Source organism: Pteropus vampyrus, unplaced genomic scaffold (assembly GCF_000151845.1).
Source record: "Pteropus vampyrus isolate Shadow unplaced genomic scaffold, Pvam_2.0 Scaffold95, whole genome shotgun sequence".
In the NCBI taxonomy this organism is placed as follows: domain Eukaryota; kingdom Metazoa; phylum Chordata; class Mammalia; order Chiroptera; family Pteropodidae; genus Pteropus; species Pteropus vampyrus.
This window is the reverse complement of record NW_011888876.1, coordinates 317,932-334,571: the sequence shown is the minus strand read 5'-3', so window position 1 is coordinate 334,571 and position 16,640 is coordinate 317,932. Positions and strand designations below refer to the sequence as shown.

The following is a 16,640-nucleotide window of genomic DNA, read 5'->3' as shown; positions in this document are numbered from 1 at the left end:
GTTTAATTGCTCAAGGTGACAATGAACAATGGTCCTTGGGCAGCGTGTCAATTCTGATGGTGTGGGGCCCCAGAGCGGTGGGGCCACAAAGAGCCAGGCTCTCTGTACTTCTCAGCATGATCCTTGAAAAATGTGCAACTTGGAAATGATACTATTCTGTTTGCCTAGGGCTGTTCCATTGTACAACAATATTTTAATAGCGATGATGAAAAGTTTAAAATAAAAGATCATCCACATATCGATTAAAGAAATACTAAAAGGTTTTATTAGAGTAAGTAACGATCTTTTAAACAGAAAATAAAAAGCATTAACCTTAAAAAAAAAAGGTACTGATGAACTGGACTTTATTAAAACTTGTGTCCATTGGAAGCCAGACACAAAAGCATACTGTATAATTATATATGTACGCACATGCATACATATATATGTACAGACACATATACACACAATCATCCAGAATATATAAAGAACACCTATAAGCCAGAAAGAAAAATCTGTTTTTAAAATGCATCAACTATTTGGGCACTTCACAGAGGTTATTCAAATGGCAGATAATGGTATACAAAATAAGCTCACCATCGTTTTTCATCAAGGAAATGCAAATGCAAATTAAAATCATGACAAGATTTCACTCCACACTCATCCAAGACCAACAATATCAATTGTTGGCGAAAATAGGAGTGACTGAAGGGAGGTCCCTTAGTACAATCACCGTTGTCAAGCGCTTTGACAGCAAAGCCATGTATACACCTACGACCCAGGATCCACTCTTAGGAAGGTACTCAAGGAAAACGAGAGGCCATGTCCACCAACAGACGTGTGTAAGAATGTCCACGGTAGCTTTACTCTTAACATGGCCTCAAAATGGACATGATCCAAACATCCACCCACATGAGGATGGATAAACAACCTGTGGTATAGCCATACAGTGGGAGGCCACGTGGTAATGAAAAATGAACAACACAAGCCACCACTGTATGTGACAACAATATGAATCTCACAGACTGAGTTAAAGAAGACAGACAGAATACGTTTTGTATACTTTGTATGAAGTAGAGAAACGGGCTATGTTAATATATGATAGAGGTCAGAAAAATAGTTAACTTTGGGGTCGGGGGAGGGCTCAAGGGAACCTGCTGGGGTCCTAGAAATGTCCCCTATCCTAGATGGTGACACATCATTTCATATATATATATATATGTAAAAACTCATTGAGCTGCCCGCTTAAGATGTGGCCATTTATCCTCACCTCAATAAATCACTACAAATTTTCCACGGTTTTGCTTTCTACAGATTCAGTTACCTGTAGTCAACCGTGGTCTGAAAATATGAAATGGAAAATTCCAGAAATAAACAATTCAGAAGTTTTAAATTGCACGCAGTTCTGCATAGCATGACGAAATCTCTCATGGCCCCGCTCCATTGGCCTGGGACGTGAATCACCCCTCTGTCCAGCGTCTCCACGCTGTGCATGCTCCCCGCCCGTTAGTCACTTAGTGGCCATCTCGTACATCAGATCAACTCCTGAGGTACCACAGTGCTTGTGTGTTCAAATCTCCCTTATCTGACTTACTAAGGGCCCCGATACAATGGTAGCGATGCTGGCAATTTGAATAGAACAAAGAGAAGCCATAAAGCAATTCCTTGACGTGAAGAGGTGAGTACAGCACGATACGATATTTTGAGAGGGAGAAAGAGACACCACGTTCACATAACTAGAATTACAGTATATTCTTATCATTGTTCTGCTTTGGTTTTGTTATTGTTCTCTTATGTGACTAATTTATAAAATAAATTTTATCAGAGATGTGTATGTATAGGAAAAACATAGTATATACGGGGTTGAGTACTATCCACGGCTTCAGGCAACCACTGGGGGGCTCTTGGAATGTATCCCCCGCAGATAAGGGGGGACTACTGTATTTTTAAAAGGTCTAGAAGGACACGTATCAAGTAGTGAGAGCAATCAGGACACTGGGATGGGGGACGTGGGACAGCAAAAAACACTTTTACCTATCCTCGGTGTTCGCATGTGTTTTTTTAGAAGGGAATCCTATATCTGACTAGGACATAGATGATTTGGATTTTCCATGTTTCCTTGCAGTCCTTCGACTTCTCAATACAATAAAACAGATAGTAAGGACTATCTTTTCCTCTGCATTAAAAAGGTTTTATCTTCAACATAAGCACATGGGTCATGAGCCACAAGATGACCTATTCTGATCTATATATAGGTTCTTATACAAACCCAGGTTATCTAACTCCAAATCACGAGAACTCGCTTTAAATCTTCAAATTCAAGACTCTGACAGCGGCATCTGCGCAAAAGACAGAGACTGCACAGTCCCTTGAGTATCATCACCAATAAAAAGCATCCCGCCGAGCTCATTTCCTTTCCTCTTCCCTCCTCTGAGGAACGTGGCATCCTAGCAACATCCAAATATGTTCATGGACGCAGAGGTAAAACTACCAGTTTTTTCTTATGTCTATATTTTACGTATAAGTTTACTTTTAGTTAAACTAGAATAATTCATGCCCTCTTGTAAGCGAATCACTAAACATCCGGCTACACGCTGACACCGAACACAAAGCAAAAGTCTACTGATGTCCCACGGGGACTCAGTAGGGATTCTAGGCGATCTGGACACAGTGCTGATGGAAAGGGTGGTTCCAATCCCCACGGGGGACTTCGAACTTTTTAAAGGGAGAAGAAATCAGGCTCATGCCCAGATCCTGAAGAGTTTAGAAGAGCGTGATCATATTGTTCACGACAACAAACACAAATACAACCCGGGAAAGTCCTTCCCATCCTACAGCGGGGGTGGTTACCACATCTTCGTCAACACGGGCATGTCTCTCTGAGCGTCTTGAGGTTGACTGCCAGAAAAAAGAGTGTCAGTGGTTTCTAGCACAATTGGGTGATTTAATCGTTTGCAGAAACTGGGGGAAAAGACATTCGTGTTGGATTCAAAGACTATCAGTCAGAAAGGGAAATCATCTTAAGATAAGAACTGAAACATTCCATCCTGTGGGTTTGATACTGACAAGAGGCTTTACAAGCGATAAAGCAAAAACACTGATATGACAGTCAAACTACTGTTTGGGGAAATTAAAGTGCTTCGATCACACTCATTAGCAAAATAGCTCGAGACTTTCCGGTGTTTAGACTCGGCTTCAATGTTTACGGTGTCAAAATTGGGCAATTTATCATACCTTTGGGGAGGAGGTAAGTAGAACTTTCATTAACATAACAAAAGGATGCTCTCAGTGGAAGAAAAAACAATATATCCGTGAAAATGTTAAGATAGTTGAGGAGAGCCATTCTGAGTTGGCAGTACTTATCTAAAGCCTTAAAGCTGCCCTTGGATCTGACTTGAGGGAGGAAAACAAAGAAATTTCTGAACCATAGAGGGTCACGATTCACACAGCCCGTGTGAATCCCAAGACCCAAGTTAGAAAATTTGGATCGATGCAATCCTGGCTTAGTAGCGACCCCAGGTCATGCCAGCTCCCTGGAGAACCCACTTTAAACCTGTTCTGTATCTCACATGTTTTTCTGCCGTGACGTATACTTCTTATGTGACTGAATTATAGAGCAATGATGTTGCTATAACATATTCTTGCTAGTCTATGTGCAGTTTTTCACAGCACACGAATGTTTGGGAGCAAGCGTGTGTAAGCGTTCTCATAACGGTGAGCCTTAGCCATGTCATGCAGATCTTAAGGAAAGGGCTACGGTCTTGATTCTGCTGCGCTATCTGGTGAAGCTGGGAATATGAATGCAAACATTGGGAAACTATTTCCTCCCAAGTTAAAGCAGTGGAGACATGCAGAAAGCCGTATCTCGAAGGACAGGGGCTGTGATGCTCCACTCAAACGCTAGTAGATTTACGAGGATTGTTGATTTTGTTGGTGCTCTGGTTACCAAGATCTATAAGGACCGAATGATCTATTTCTAAACCTATTTTTCCCATAGGCCCTGTTTGTTATTTTTAGCAGTATTTTTGCAGAATATCAGGTTTTTCAGTAATGCATTTGTGGCATGATAGCAGATGTGTTTGGGTCACAAAAATACACGAAGAAGCAAGTCACCACAAACAAGCAGGAACAACAAACCGAAGATTCAGGCCCACAGAGATTGTGGAGACTGAAATCAATCAAATAAGGACTATAAAATCAGTTGTTCAATATGTGTTTAAAAAAGCAAAACATGGTACAAAAACGTGACAAAGTAATAAGAAAATAACAAAATGACAATATAGATTTTAAGGAGAACTGAAAGGAACCTCTAGAAATAAAAATTTAACGAACAAAATTGTAAACTCAACGGATGTGTTAAATCACAGGGTAGACATAGCTTAAGAGAGAATTCGTGAAATGAAAGTCATATCTGAAGGAATTATGCAGAACATAGCAGAAAGAGAGACAAAGAGATGAGAGATATAAATAAAAGTTAATGGGGGTGTAGAAGATATACAGTAGGAGTTTTAACTTATACCTTATAATCTAAATTCTAGAGGAAATAATAGAATAATAGAAGGCAAGAAACAAGTTTAGGAAACTCCAGTCTGGAGTCAATAAGCCCAAGAAACCAAAAGGAAGCTAAAAAAAGAAATCTACACCTAGGTATGTCACAGTGAAATCTCAGAAGAACAAAGACCCAAAAAAAAAAAATCTTAATAGCTAGCGAGAAGGAAAGACAGCTTACCTTCAAAGGATTAAGAATTATACTGACTTCTCAACCACAAATGAGAGTCAGAAGATGGTAGAATAAGTTCCTCCAGGTGCAAGAGACTCAACCTTGGATTGCATGCATCCAGAAATCAGCTTTCGAGAATGAGAGTAAAATAAAGAGAGCTCAGTCAAAACAAAAACTGAGATTTTATTGTAATAAATCTCTGCTAAAGGAACTTCTAAAAGGTCCTTTGGAAAGAAGAAATAAGATCCCAGATACGAAAAGAAATGGCGAACAAAGAACATGGAAAGTCTCCTTAGAGAACTGTGTAAAATTACGAAAGCCTAATTTGTGTAGTGGAACCAAATCGATTGCAAAACTCAAAAAGGAGCTGGTTTTAGCGAACGTGTAATTTACAAGGACATGGGTAAAGATCCCAATTTACTTTACGGTTTAGGTTGAATACATATGTGGAAATATCCAGGCTACCAATCAAAGCACTGAAATGGAATACATCATCTCTAAAGTAGTAGCAGGGAAATGGAATGAGAAAAGTCAAAATTTCTAAAATCTAAGAAGGCAAGAAACAATGAGTTTCTGGAAAAGAAGGAAACAGAAAAAGCGAGGCAAACGGACAACACAAAATAAGATGGCCTACGCGGATCACAGCTCTCCGGGTGGAAAACGAAGACTGTCGGACTGGATGAAAAAGAAATCCAGCCATATGCCGTGAGACGCAGCTAAACGTGAGGACGAAGAAAGATGCAGAGTAAAAGTGTGGGAAAGATTTGCCAGGCAAGTGCTAACCCAAAGAAAACTGGTATATACCAAATAAACTAGGCTTCGAGGCATAAAGCATGCCTGCAGAAAGAAGACGATCACACATCGATGAAATGTTAAATCGCATGGAAGATTCTGCAACTCTCAACCTTATTTTTTTTTTAATAAAACAACTTCGCAATAGAAGAGTGAATCTGACAAAAAATAGCAAAGTTTCCACTATTCTCATCATCATAGTTAACTTATGGATCAGTGGTCACTGTCGTAAGTGGCTTTGAATACTTGGAATATATTAACTCAATTAATACTTGCATCAGTCCTGTGTTCCCATTTTAGTGACAAGAAAAGCAAGGTACAAAGAAGTGACACATCTCTCTCAAAAACGTGGACAACCAATAAACCAAAACTCTTTAACGATGGGAAGATTTGGATAACAACAATCAGCAAGTTGGATCTTATGAAACTATGGAGAATTCTCTGCCACTAAGAATTGGAGAATATACATCCTTTTCAATTACTTATAGAACACATCAAAACTGACCAAGTACTAGTCCAAAAAAACAAGTCTCAACAAACAAAAAAATCAAACTCAGGCTTTCTGCAATCGCAATGCAATTAATTAGAAATCAGTAACAGAAAGATACCTTTAAATACATCGTAAATTGGCAAATTTAAACTATGCTTCTAAATAAATCATAAGGGAGACTAAATAGTACGAGAAATGGAAAATGTCTGGAAATAAAGAACAATAATAATACTATATGTCGAAATTTCTGGGTTGCAGATAAATCAGTACTTAAATGGGAAATCTGTTAAGTACTTATATTAGAAAAGGAGAAAAGCTGAAATGAAGTAAGCATCTGAAGAAAGAAAAATTTAAAGAACAATACAATAAATCTGAAGACAGATGAAGAAGAAGAAAAAAGAAACTAAATGAAATAGAAAATACAAATAAGAAAGAAAAGCACCACAAAGATATATTTTGGTTCTTGGAAAATTGTAAAAAAAATTTTTTTTAGAAAAACAGTTTCCTCCCCAGAAGGAAAAAAGGTATAAATAAACAATAGTAAGAATAAATAAGGGGCTACAACATATGCAGCAAAAATTAAGGGAGACTATTACAGTCAACTTTTAGCCAATACTTTTGAAAACTTATGATGAAATAGATATATTTCTAGAAACATATAACCCCAGGGTCAACCAAAGAAGCAGACAGTAGTTAGAAACTTTCCCACAATGCAGTATTACAAAACATTTAAGAACAGTTCATTTCATCTCACATATATTATTTCAGAAACTAGAAAAAAGCAACAATCCAAAACAAGTAAAGTAGGACAATGACAGCCTTAAGAAATGAAAGGAAAAATGACCAACCTAGAATGATATATCCGGCAACCTAGAATTATATATCCAGTATCTTTCAAAAAATGAAAGCAGAATAATATCTTTTTAGATTAAGGCTGAGATAACTCATTGCCAGCAGTCTTGCTTATGAAGAAATGTTAAAGAAAGTTCTCTAGGATAAAAAAAAAAATTGATACTAGATGGAAATCTGAATCTATAAAGAGGAATGCAAAACACTGGGAAGAGTAAATACGTGCATAAATTGAAACACATTTTTACTCATTTTTGAAATCTCTTATAAAATGTTGATTATTTAGAAAAAAACTAAGACAACAAAAATTATAGACCAATTTCAGTGACTACTGATACAAAAATATTGACTAAAATATTAACGAAACAAATTCAGTTATATATATGTATGCGTATATATATATATGTATATGTATGCACACACACACACACACACACACACAAAACAATACATCATGACCTAGTTGGAACTGTCCCAGGAATGCTAATTTGGTTGAATGTAAGAAAATTGATGAATATAATCTATCACATTAATGGATGAAAGGAAGTAGAAAATGTATTTGATGACGTTCGGTATCAGGCTTAAAAAAAAAAAAACCTCTTGACAAAACAAGAAAAGAAGGGACAATCCCTTAACCTGATAAAGTGTATGTTACAATCATGCTTAATGGGGAAACGCTAAAGCACTCTATTATCAAGCACGAGATAAGGAAGTCCATGATTACTGCTTTACCAGTGTAATGGAGGTCATAAACAGCAGAGCGAGATAAGAAAAATAAATAAAAGGCTTAAAGATTAAAAAAGGAGAAATAAAACTGTCCTAATTTGCTGGCGATAGGACTATCTTTACAGAAATCCCAAAAACATAAATAAAAAGAGTTTACCAAGGCACTGGGCTCTAATATTAATATATGAAAGTCATGTGTTCCGTACTCCACGTGAATTAAATAAAAAACATAATACTGAATGAAAAAAACAAGTCAGAAGAAATTAAAATAAAAGTCTGATTTTTGTTTATAATAAAGGTGAAAAAAGGGGCACAATTATAAAATATACTCTTTGGAGACATGCAAAGCTATGAAGAATAGCAAGGAAATGACTAAACGCAAAGTTAGGATGAAGTTTACTGTAAGGTGGGGGTACGGAGAATAAGGTTAGGGAGGGAGACTTCAAAGGCACCAATAAGATGTTATTTCTTAAGATAGATATACCTTTGTTATCATTCTTCACACTACATATATAGTATACAGAATTTTTTCAAGAAAAGGCTCTGAAAAGTAAAGTACCTTTTATTAATCATAGTTAGATGTTTTAATATTTTTCTCCCTCTTTACATTCTTTATATTTTCAGATACTTCTATAATGAGGGTGGACAGCTTTTATACTTAGGAAAGGCCACAGAAGCAATTTCCTTTAAAAAGTCTTTCGATGAATAAAAAGCACTCCAATTTTACATTTAGGATAATAAAATATTTGACAAAGAATGCACACATTTGAGCTAGATGTGTTTCTGGGACACATACACTGCTTTTAATCCCAAATGTTTGTTTGATAAACTTTGAGTCAATCTATTTTAGTTGAATAACGTTTTAAATAGTTTGGGGAGTTGCTGTTTAATGAGGACTTCTGACAATTTTATGGTAATTTATGGCAATTTTTCCAGCATATTAGTACATCGTTTGGTAAAGTAAATATCCCCACTCACGATCGAATATAGGTATTGAGAATGTGTATTTTACTATATTAGATAATTTTAGAGGCAGGCGTACTAATATATATACCCACGCTTTAAGTAAGAAATCTGGCAGAATTCGGCAAATAACTAACTAACTAATTCACGCTATATGCCAACTAATCTCATCTCCAACTAATCTGGCAAAAGTACAAGAAATCCATGAAAAGGCAAGGCTCTTCCTTCAGTAAAGCAGGAGCCTGCTCATGCCAAAACAGCCGTGGGCAGTAACCAATGAATACTGTTATTTTACAGCCTAATTTTGTTTATACCACATTTGATGACTTTTATAAAAAAGAAAATTCAGCTTCTAGGGGAAAAGCACACACGAAACCACAAGAAGATACAGTACAAGCTTTATAGTATTCCTAATTGCCAATACAAGTCCATTTAGAGAAAAGCTTTTGAGAGGACTTACAAATGCCAGCCTTCAACTACACAACCTGCTATCAACCCGAATGAATCAGAAGTCAGGCCAGCAGTGGGGGGCTCTTTATCTTTCTAACTAAGGCATTTTAAGCGGCCAAGCTCTTCCCCGTTGGCACTGAACGGTCTGCTCCAGCTTTGCAAGGGTCGGCTTTCTCTTTGAAAGCCATTAAGAGAAAGCCACACTCTCCAAACACCGCTCCCCACGGTGCGTCCGGGGTCTAAGTCTCCATGTTATCATCCCGGTGACTGAACAAATACGCAAGCTGCTCGATCCTAACACTGTAGAGTCCCCGAGCTTTCGCTTCTGGTCCCCGTGACAGCTGACGCAAACTGAAAATGATCCCAAGTTGAGTGGCCTTTTGTGGCTGCATCAAAAGGAGAACTTGGGGACCGACCCTCTGGGAGGATATGTGACTAGCATCGGAAAAGGGGAAATGAAAAACTCACTTTCACCTTACCTTTTCAACATCTGCTTTCGTAACGTTTATATCAGCATCCATTTTCTCAAAGTATTGCTGTGCCCGGTCAGCCTCTTTGCAATCCCGCTCAAATCGTCTTTTACTCTAAAAGCAGAGGGACGTGGTGGTGGGGAAAGTAGTTATTAACGAAACCATGAGATCCTATCAACAGATACAATCTTACTTAAATCTCCGAAAGAGTTTTCTTCTCTGAACTGATTTGTTCTAAGTCATAATTTCAGGAAGTTATTTTAAAATCTGCATTTACGTTCACCTCAACTGCCTAATTTTTGTTCTTTCCATGGGATTTTTAGAAAAATACTCTCCTTGAGCTCTTTTGGATTAACATTTTACCTTAGGTAAGTTTCTAGAAACATTACATTGGAATTGGAAAAATTTCTAAAGACATTTCTTTACAGTTTTCGCTTGTTCTGCACTGATTGATTCAAGCTTAAATTAAATTCTAATCAGAAAACCTATCCAGACATTTCCTGAGCTGTTCGTTTTTCACTTACAGATTCGAGTTGCTTCCAGCAAGTCTCTATGTGCTGTTGGGCCTTCCGTCCTTCATGAAAGTGCTAGAAGCGAGAAACGCACCAGTGATTAATTAGTACACGCTCTTTCTCATCCTAACACCGGAGGAGAATAAAAAAAACAAAACAAAAAAAAACACATCCACTTAAATAATAGTTAAATACGGAATATCCAGCAGATGTGCTCTCGAGAAATTTAAGAGTTAAGAAATAAAGGAGAAATGAAAATGGAATAGCTACACTGTATTTTAAGACTTACACACACCACTTGTAAAAATGCTGAGAATGTTTTACTAAGAGAATTACTTACATCTTTTATTTCTAATTGCTTTGAGACGCGATTCACATACCATACAATTCACCCATTCATATTGTGCAATTCAATGGTTTTGAATATGGTCACAAAATTATGCAACCATCACTATAATCAATTTTAGAATATTCTGTCACCCCCAAAAGAAACCCTGTCCCTCTTAGCTGTCACCCTCTTATCCCCCAGTTCCCCCCAGCCCTAGGCAACCACCCAATCTACTTTCTGCCTCTATAGTTTTGCCAATTTGAGATGTTTCATATAAATGGAATTGTACAGTACGAGGTCTTTTGGGACTGGTATTAATGCTTTCGTTATTTCATAATGTTCACACAGCATCATGTGTTCGAGGTTCATTCACGTTGTCACGTGTATCGGTACTTTATTCCTGTTTATTACCAAGTGACACTCTACTGTATATACATAGAACACGATTCATTTATCCGTTCACCGGCTGACGGACACTTGGGGCTATTACGATGTTGCTACAAACATTTGTGTCAGAGTGTCGTGTTGATGGATGTTTCCATTACTTAGACTCTTTGAAACTTTAAATTCACCTCCCTGCTATCTGCAAAGGCCCTCTGGCAGGTATGTGCCTGGCGCTGACCAGCAAGGACACCAGGGGACAAGACCAGGATGAACCTCAAGACTATTAGGGGTTGGAGAAAAAGAGAGGCAGACCGTGGAGGGTCTTGTGGGCTTCTTGTCCGAACAGGCTGGGGAGCCTCGGATGACTCCGAGTATAGAAGTGCCATGTTGTGAAGGAAGGTACCAGGTAGGAGGCTCTCTCCATCCCTGGAGATGACAGACTGGGACCACAAGGTAGCAGCGCAGGTGGAGAGAGAGGGTCAGATTCTGGTGTCCTTTGTTCAGGAAAACCACCAGGATGTGCTGATGCATCAAACCCGATGTGGGCGGGCTGTGGGACACCTAGACATCGGGGTGACCCTGTGAGCAGGCGTCCTCTGGCTCTGTTCGATTTGCTACGCCCTCTGGAGAGGGCGGGAATTTACACCCGCAGCCTCCCCTAGCTCAGATGCTCTAGGCTGGTGGGGTCCCTCCACCCCAGGCCACAGCTCTGATCAGGCAGCCCCCCTCCCAGGGCTACGCTGTGAAGCTCCACAGGGCACCCCCTGCCCGGAGACCGGGGGCCACAGCGGCTCCTCCCTGTGATCAGCCCTGGCATCCTCACTGTCCCTTACCGCTTCTCCGGAAGCCCTCCACAACGTCCTAAACGCCCCTTTCAGTAAACGACCTGCCTTCAGTCACTGGGCTGAATGTGCTAGCTGTGTGCTGACTGACAGGTAAGCACGGGTGGCGGGGTCTGCTACGGGGAAGGCAGAGTGGAAAAGGGACAGCGACGAAGCGGGCCCCTCAGAGCTTCCGATCACACCACGTCCTTGGCACCCATGGCTCGGCTGAGTCACAACAGATAGCCACCTCCTGGGAGGCTGGGGAGGAGGAGACGACATCAGACTTTTTTTTTTTTCCCCCCCAAGAACAGGGCTCCTTTATAAGGCAATGTTTCTTGTCTCTCTCTCTCTCGAGGTCATGCTTCCGTCTTTTAAGCGCCCCTTCTCAGCACGTGTCATCCATCCAGCAATTTTTTGGTTTCTCTGAACCCCAGAGGAGCCCCCTGGGGGCTTCATTTCTTCAAGTCCCATAAACAGACACAGGAATCCGAGGGAGAAAAGAGATGGCGTCGGAGGGTAGGGACAAACACGCAAGAAAGGACCAGGGCCGCGGGAGAAGGATGAGAGAAAGAGCCGAGGGCAGAGTTAGGAAAGCCTTGAACTTCGGAGGAAGTAGAAAGTGCAAGCAGGTTTTCTGAAAGCCACAGACTGGCCCTTTAGAAAAAAATGGAGGGAGGAAGCGAGGGAGGTGCTGGGGGGGTGGGTGAAGAGAGCCAGGCAGACTGGGACACCCAGGGACAGGCTCCCGGAGAGCAGAGCGGCCGAGGCTCAGCTGGGCCCTTTCTTCAGTGAGGCGCCTCGGGTCCTGGGAGTCCCCGTCCATTCAGAAACGCGACTTCTTTCAAACTGTCAAGAGGACGATCTCTATTTCGCAAGCAGGATCCCCGTGTCCTGCAGTTTGCTGCGAGGATTTCACCGTTCCCCCAAATTTTACTTTGGGATTCAAAGATGGCCCCGAAAAGAAAAGGAAAAAAAAAAAACAAAAAAACCAGAACCTCAGCATCAAATCAGAGCCGTGCTGTAGGTGGACGCTCCAGCTCTACAGCAACTCTTCAAAACGAACATTTTCACAAAACAGAAGGTCCCTGGGCAGAGAGAGGAAACCCGCCAACGAGAACACGGAGAAAGTGACAGAGGCTGCGCAGGAAACGGTGGCCCGGCTTTCTCATCACGGGAGCCTTCTCTGAAGATGACAGTCTTTGAAAAAAGGTCACCTTTTGGCAGCACGAGGGATGATTCTGATAGAAAACCCACAGCATAAAAGTCTCTTGCCCCGCCTCCATTTATCTATTTAATAAGCACGAATTTATTTTGCAAGCACCACGTGGACCTTGACTTTATTGGTGAGTTTTCACTCAAGAGCTGTCAGACTAAAGCAAGTCTCTGAAAGCTCCACTTGTAACGGTAACATTTCATGTGACGTAGGGGAGAAAAAAATTAGGCGTCGGTGATTTTCCTTCTCATCTTTCTTTCATAACGTGTGTTCCTCCAGAATTTATGGGCTACAACTCTCTCTCTCTCACACACACACACACACACGCACATGCACAACGAACGCGGTCGCCACTGATCCCTTAGGAAACGAACGGATGGAGCCAAAGCCTCCCTCGGCGCTGAGCACACCGTGACCTAGATAGCAGCTGCCATTCGTCTGCGGCGCTATCTTCCCTCCTTTGGTCGGAAAAGCTACTTCAACGGTTACAAAATCGAACAAACCGGCTTGCCAGATGTGTTTGCTGTTTTATGAACAATGGCAAAGCATTTCTTCGCTGGACAGTGAGCAAGTGTGTATCTAAAAAGTGTGCCTCCGAGCGCTTCAATAAAGAGCAATTGTTCTCTCGGAAAAAAAAGATAATAAACACTTCTCCGGGCCCCATGGAGTGAAGTCATCACAGATCTTTTCTCCTGTCACAGGAGAGACAGGAAATGCCATCTCGAGACTCGGAGAAATGCTCCTACTTTCTCCTGTAATAAGATGCTTCTTGAGTTTCTCTCCAAACATAATGAAACTTTTTCAAATGCCTGATGGTGATCCGGGGGATGGCTAAACTCACTTATTTTTCATTTCAAATTTTCGGTTGACCCTTAAAAACATACGAATAGAATCATCCTTCAGAAATCTTTCAGAAATTTCCCTGTGACTAGGGTAGCTAAGGTAAAAATCATGGGGAACCTAAAATAAGCAAGCATTAACTTAAATAAAAATACGACAAGGATAAAGCTTTTAAGACGATTTTACTGCTCTATAAGAAATTATACCTAGGCGGCACAGACAAACTGTGAGAATGTTTATTATTCACACTCTACAATTAGGTACAACAGCTGCTCGCTTTTACTGTATATATAATAGGCTACTAATTTTTAAAACTCCTTAATAAAGGAAACTATGGCAGCTACTTCAAAAAAAAAAAAACTGGGGGAAAAAAAAAAGAATAAACACTCAATTGAGGACAGTCAACCATCTGGAATTTTAAATAAAACTCAAGATTCCACAGATAAAAACAAAGGAACACAAAGACTTGAAAAGGGCAAAGAAAAAAGGACCGTCCAGAAAACATGTCTGTGACAAATACTGTAACTTCCTGAAAACCCACAGTGTGGTGGGTTGGAACACTAGGGGCTTCTAAGCCTGACTGGGGATTAATTGATGTGACGATAAATCTCTGTGGTTTGGATATTTATGTGGACTGTGTAGGAAAACTGAAAAACCTTCAGACTGGCTCAAAGGAGCATTTCACCCCCTCACTGAAATCCCACACCATAAACCCAGAAACGTTCATAACAGGAGTGGCATTCTGCTTTTATTCAGTAAGGCTTATGTTCCCAAATTCATTTATAACAAGAATTCCTTCTCGATGGACTTGTTTAAAGTTCCTAAAATGCCTACCTGCCACTGTCATGCTCAGTGGCTTAACTCCAGCCATCATAACACTGACCATCTGGGCACTGGGATCCTAGCCTTTGCTCTTTGTCCTTCCCCCACTGTCCCTCTGATCCTGCTGGCTTTTGCTAACTGGAACACTCCACATCTACAATTTACGTGGGACTCCCAGAGTCCTTTGTCTGTTCTTCAGAATAATCCCTTCTTTCATATTCCTTAAAGTTCTAATTCCTCTGAAGAATCCCAATTAAGTCTTAGGATGAAAGGATCTTAAAATGACCAACGGGTCTACGGCCATGCCACCCTGAACAAGCCCGATCAGGTCTGATCTCAGAAGCTAAGCAGGGTCGAGCCTGGTTAGTACTTGGATGGGAGACCACCTAGGAAGACCAGGTGCTGTAGGCATAAAAAATAAAAAACTAAAAATAAGGGATTGTAAACTGACGAGGTCCTTGCAATCTGTGAGGTCAACTGCGGGTTGCCTCACCTAAAAAAAAAAAACAACAAAAAAAAGACCAACAGTAAGCAGTAATAACTCCCATCCCTCACTTGATCCCTCCTCCCAAGAGTATAAAGCTGTCACTTTCCAAACCCAAACCAGGAAGAGTGGCCACCTATAAGTTTTAGATGCAGAGCCGGGTCGGTGGGAGAAACTTAGGGACAGTAACCCTTCCTCGGGCAGAAAGGTCTTAAACATTCAACACGTGTTGACTGCACGCTCACACGTGCAGGGTGTCGCTCTAGGTATGACTAAAACAAAGTCCCTGTCCTGGTGAAACAGTGGACACAGTGGACGAAAGAAAAAGAAAGAGGTTAAGCGAACAGACGGAGGCAGGTGGGTGTAGGCGGCATTTTAAGCAGGCTGGTCTGGAAAGATGTTTGAGTAGAACCTCGAATGAAGGGTGGGCGTGAACTTGAAAAGGTCTGGGGAAACAGCCTCCCAGGCGGCGGGAACAGCAGCTAAAGATGCTCTGACGTGCGGAAGGGCTTGGCGTGTTCACGCCAGTGCCATGAGACCGAAGCGAGGGTCAAGGCAGATGCAGGCCAGGACTGGCCCGGGACAGCTTCCCAAGCCGTGAGCGTGGTGGGAAGCTACTGGAGGACGTACGAAGGGCAGGGACACGGTCCGATCTGCATCATCATCAGATCGTGCAGACTGCTGGATGGAGAATGTACTGAATGGGAGCAGGAGTGGCAAGGGGACCAGGGAAGAGGCCGCATTTGCCTAGAGGGATGAATCAGGAGGTCACTGAGACAGTCCTCCAGGTGAGACGACGAGGGGCTGGACTAGGGGTGGACGTGGGGAAATGGCAAGAAGTGTTCGGATTCAGAACATTTACTGAAGGGAGGGCCAACAGGACTTGACACTGTGCAGACGACGGGACACCAGGGGACGGCAGTCCTGGAAGTCTCATGGTTTGGGCCGGAACAAGTAGGTTAAAAGGGAGGGCCATTTACTGACTGAAGGACATGCAGGTTACGACGGGACTGATAAAGAGGTTTGGGGGACCCCAGGCTTGGTTTTAGACGGGTTAACGGGCCGCTGCACCGCACAGGTCTGGGGCATCACCCAGCTCTGGGGCATCACCCCCACTGTTGCTGGGCTCCAGAGCCTCCGCCGACTCTGGTGCCACGGGGGTGACCGGATACAGGAGAGTCAGGTGAGATACAAACATTGTTCGAGTAATCCTCACAATTTTAGAAGAAAAAGAAGGTCTCATTCCAGCTTACGAGAGAGAAATACGAACCCAAAGTCGCATTTCAAATCCACAAAATCAAGGACAGAATCTAAGTATCCTGATAATAAAATATGTTATCCCATAAATGATGAAATAAAATTTCTTTGCTTCACCAGACCAACGGTTCTGCAGGTGACAGAACCACCGTGGTGACAGGGCCTTAACGAACAGAATGCTCCCCTCCCAAGTTCTTTCAAATCAAAAAAGATATAACACTATAAGATACACCTTCTCGAGATGCATGGACCCAGGGGGTATTAGTGTGTGTTGTGATCCGTGTAACCCAAGCAACAGACCAACCACTGAAAGATCGCGGGACGCCTTGCTTTTTTAAAACTTACTGAAATAAATGCAATAACACCAACAAGGAAGGGCGGCTATGAAAACCCAGGGCTCCTTTGCCAGCTCACGAAATTTAAAAGCTGCCTTGGTTTTCTTTTCTTTCCAGATGTCGTGGCTTTACGACAAAGTATCCACAGCTGGGTCTCAGTGGGACATAGATCAGAAGATTTGTAATTAGCTTGATCATATAA

General features: G+C 41.4%; 1 protein-coding gene and 1 pseudogene across 1 annotated transcript in view; one reads left to right on the top strand and one right to left on the bottom strand.

Annotated features, from left to right (window-relative positions):
• The window catches only part of FNBP1 (formin binding protein 1), a 77,313-nt gene that overhangs the window by 42,151 nt on the left and 18,522 nt on the right, over window positions 1-16,640 (bottom strand). The window contains exons 7-8 of the mRNA XM_023532953.1: window positions 9,964-10,026; window positions 9,449-9,553 (exon numbers count right to left, since the gene is read on the bottom strand). Of these exons, the coding sequence (XP_023388721.1) occupies window positions 9,449-9,553; window positions 9,964-10,026 (168 nt within the window). The remainder of the gene's footprint in view (window positions 1-9,448; window positions 9,554-9,963; window positions 10,027-16,640) is intronic.
• Window positions 14,655-14,773, top strand: LOC111742496 (annotated as a pseudogene).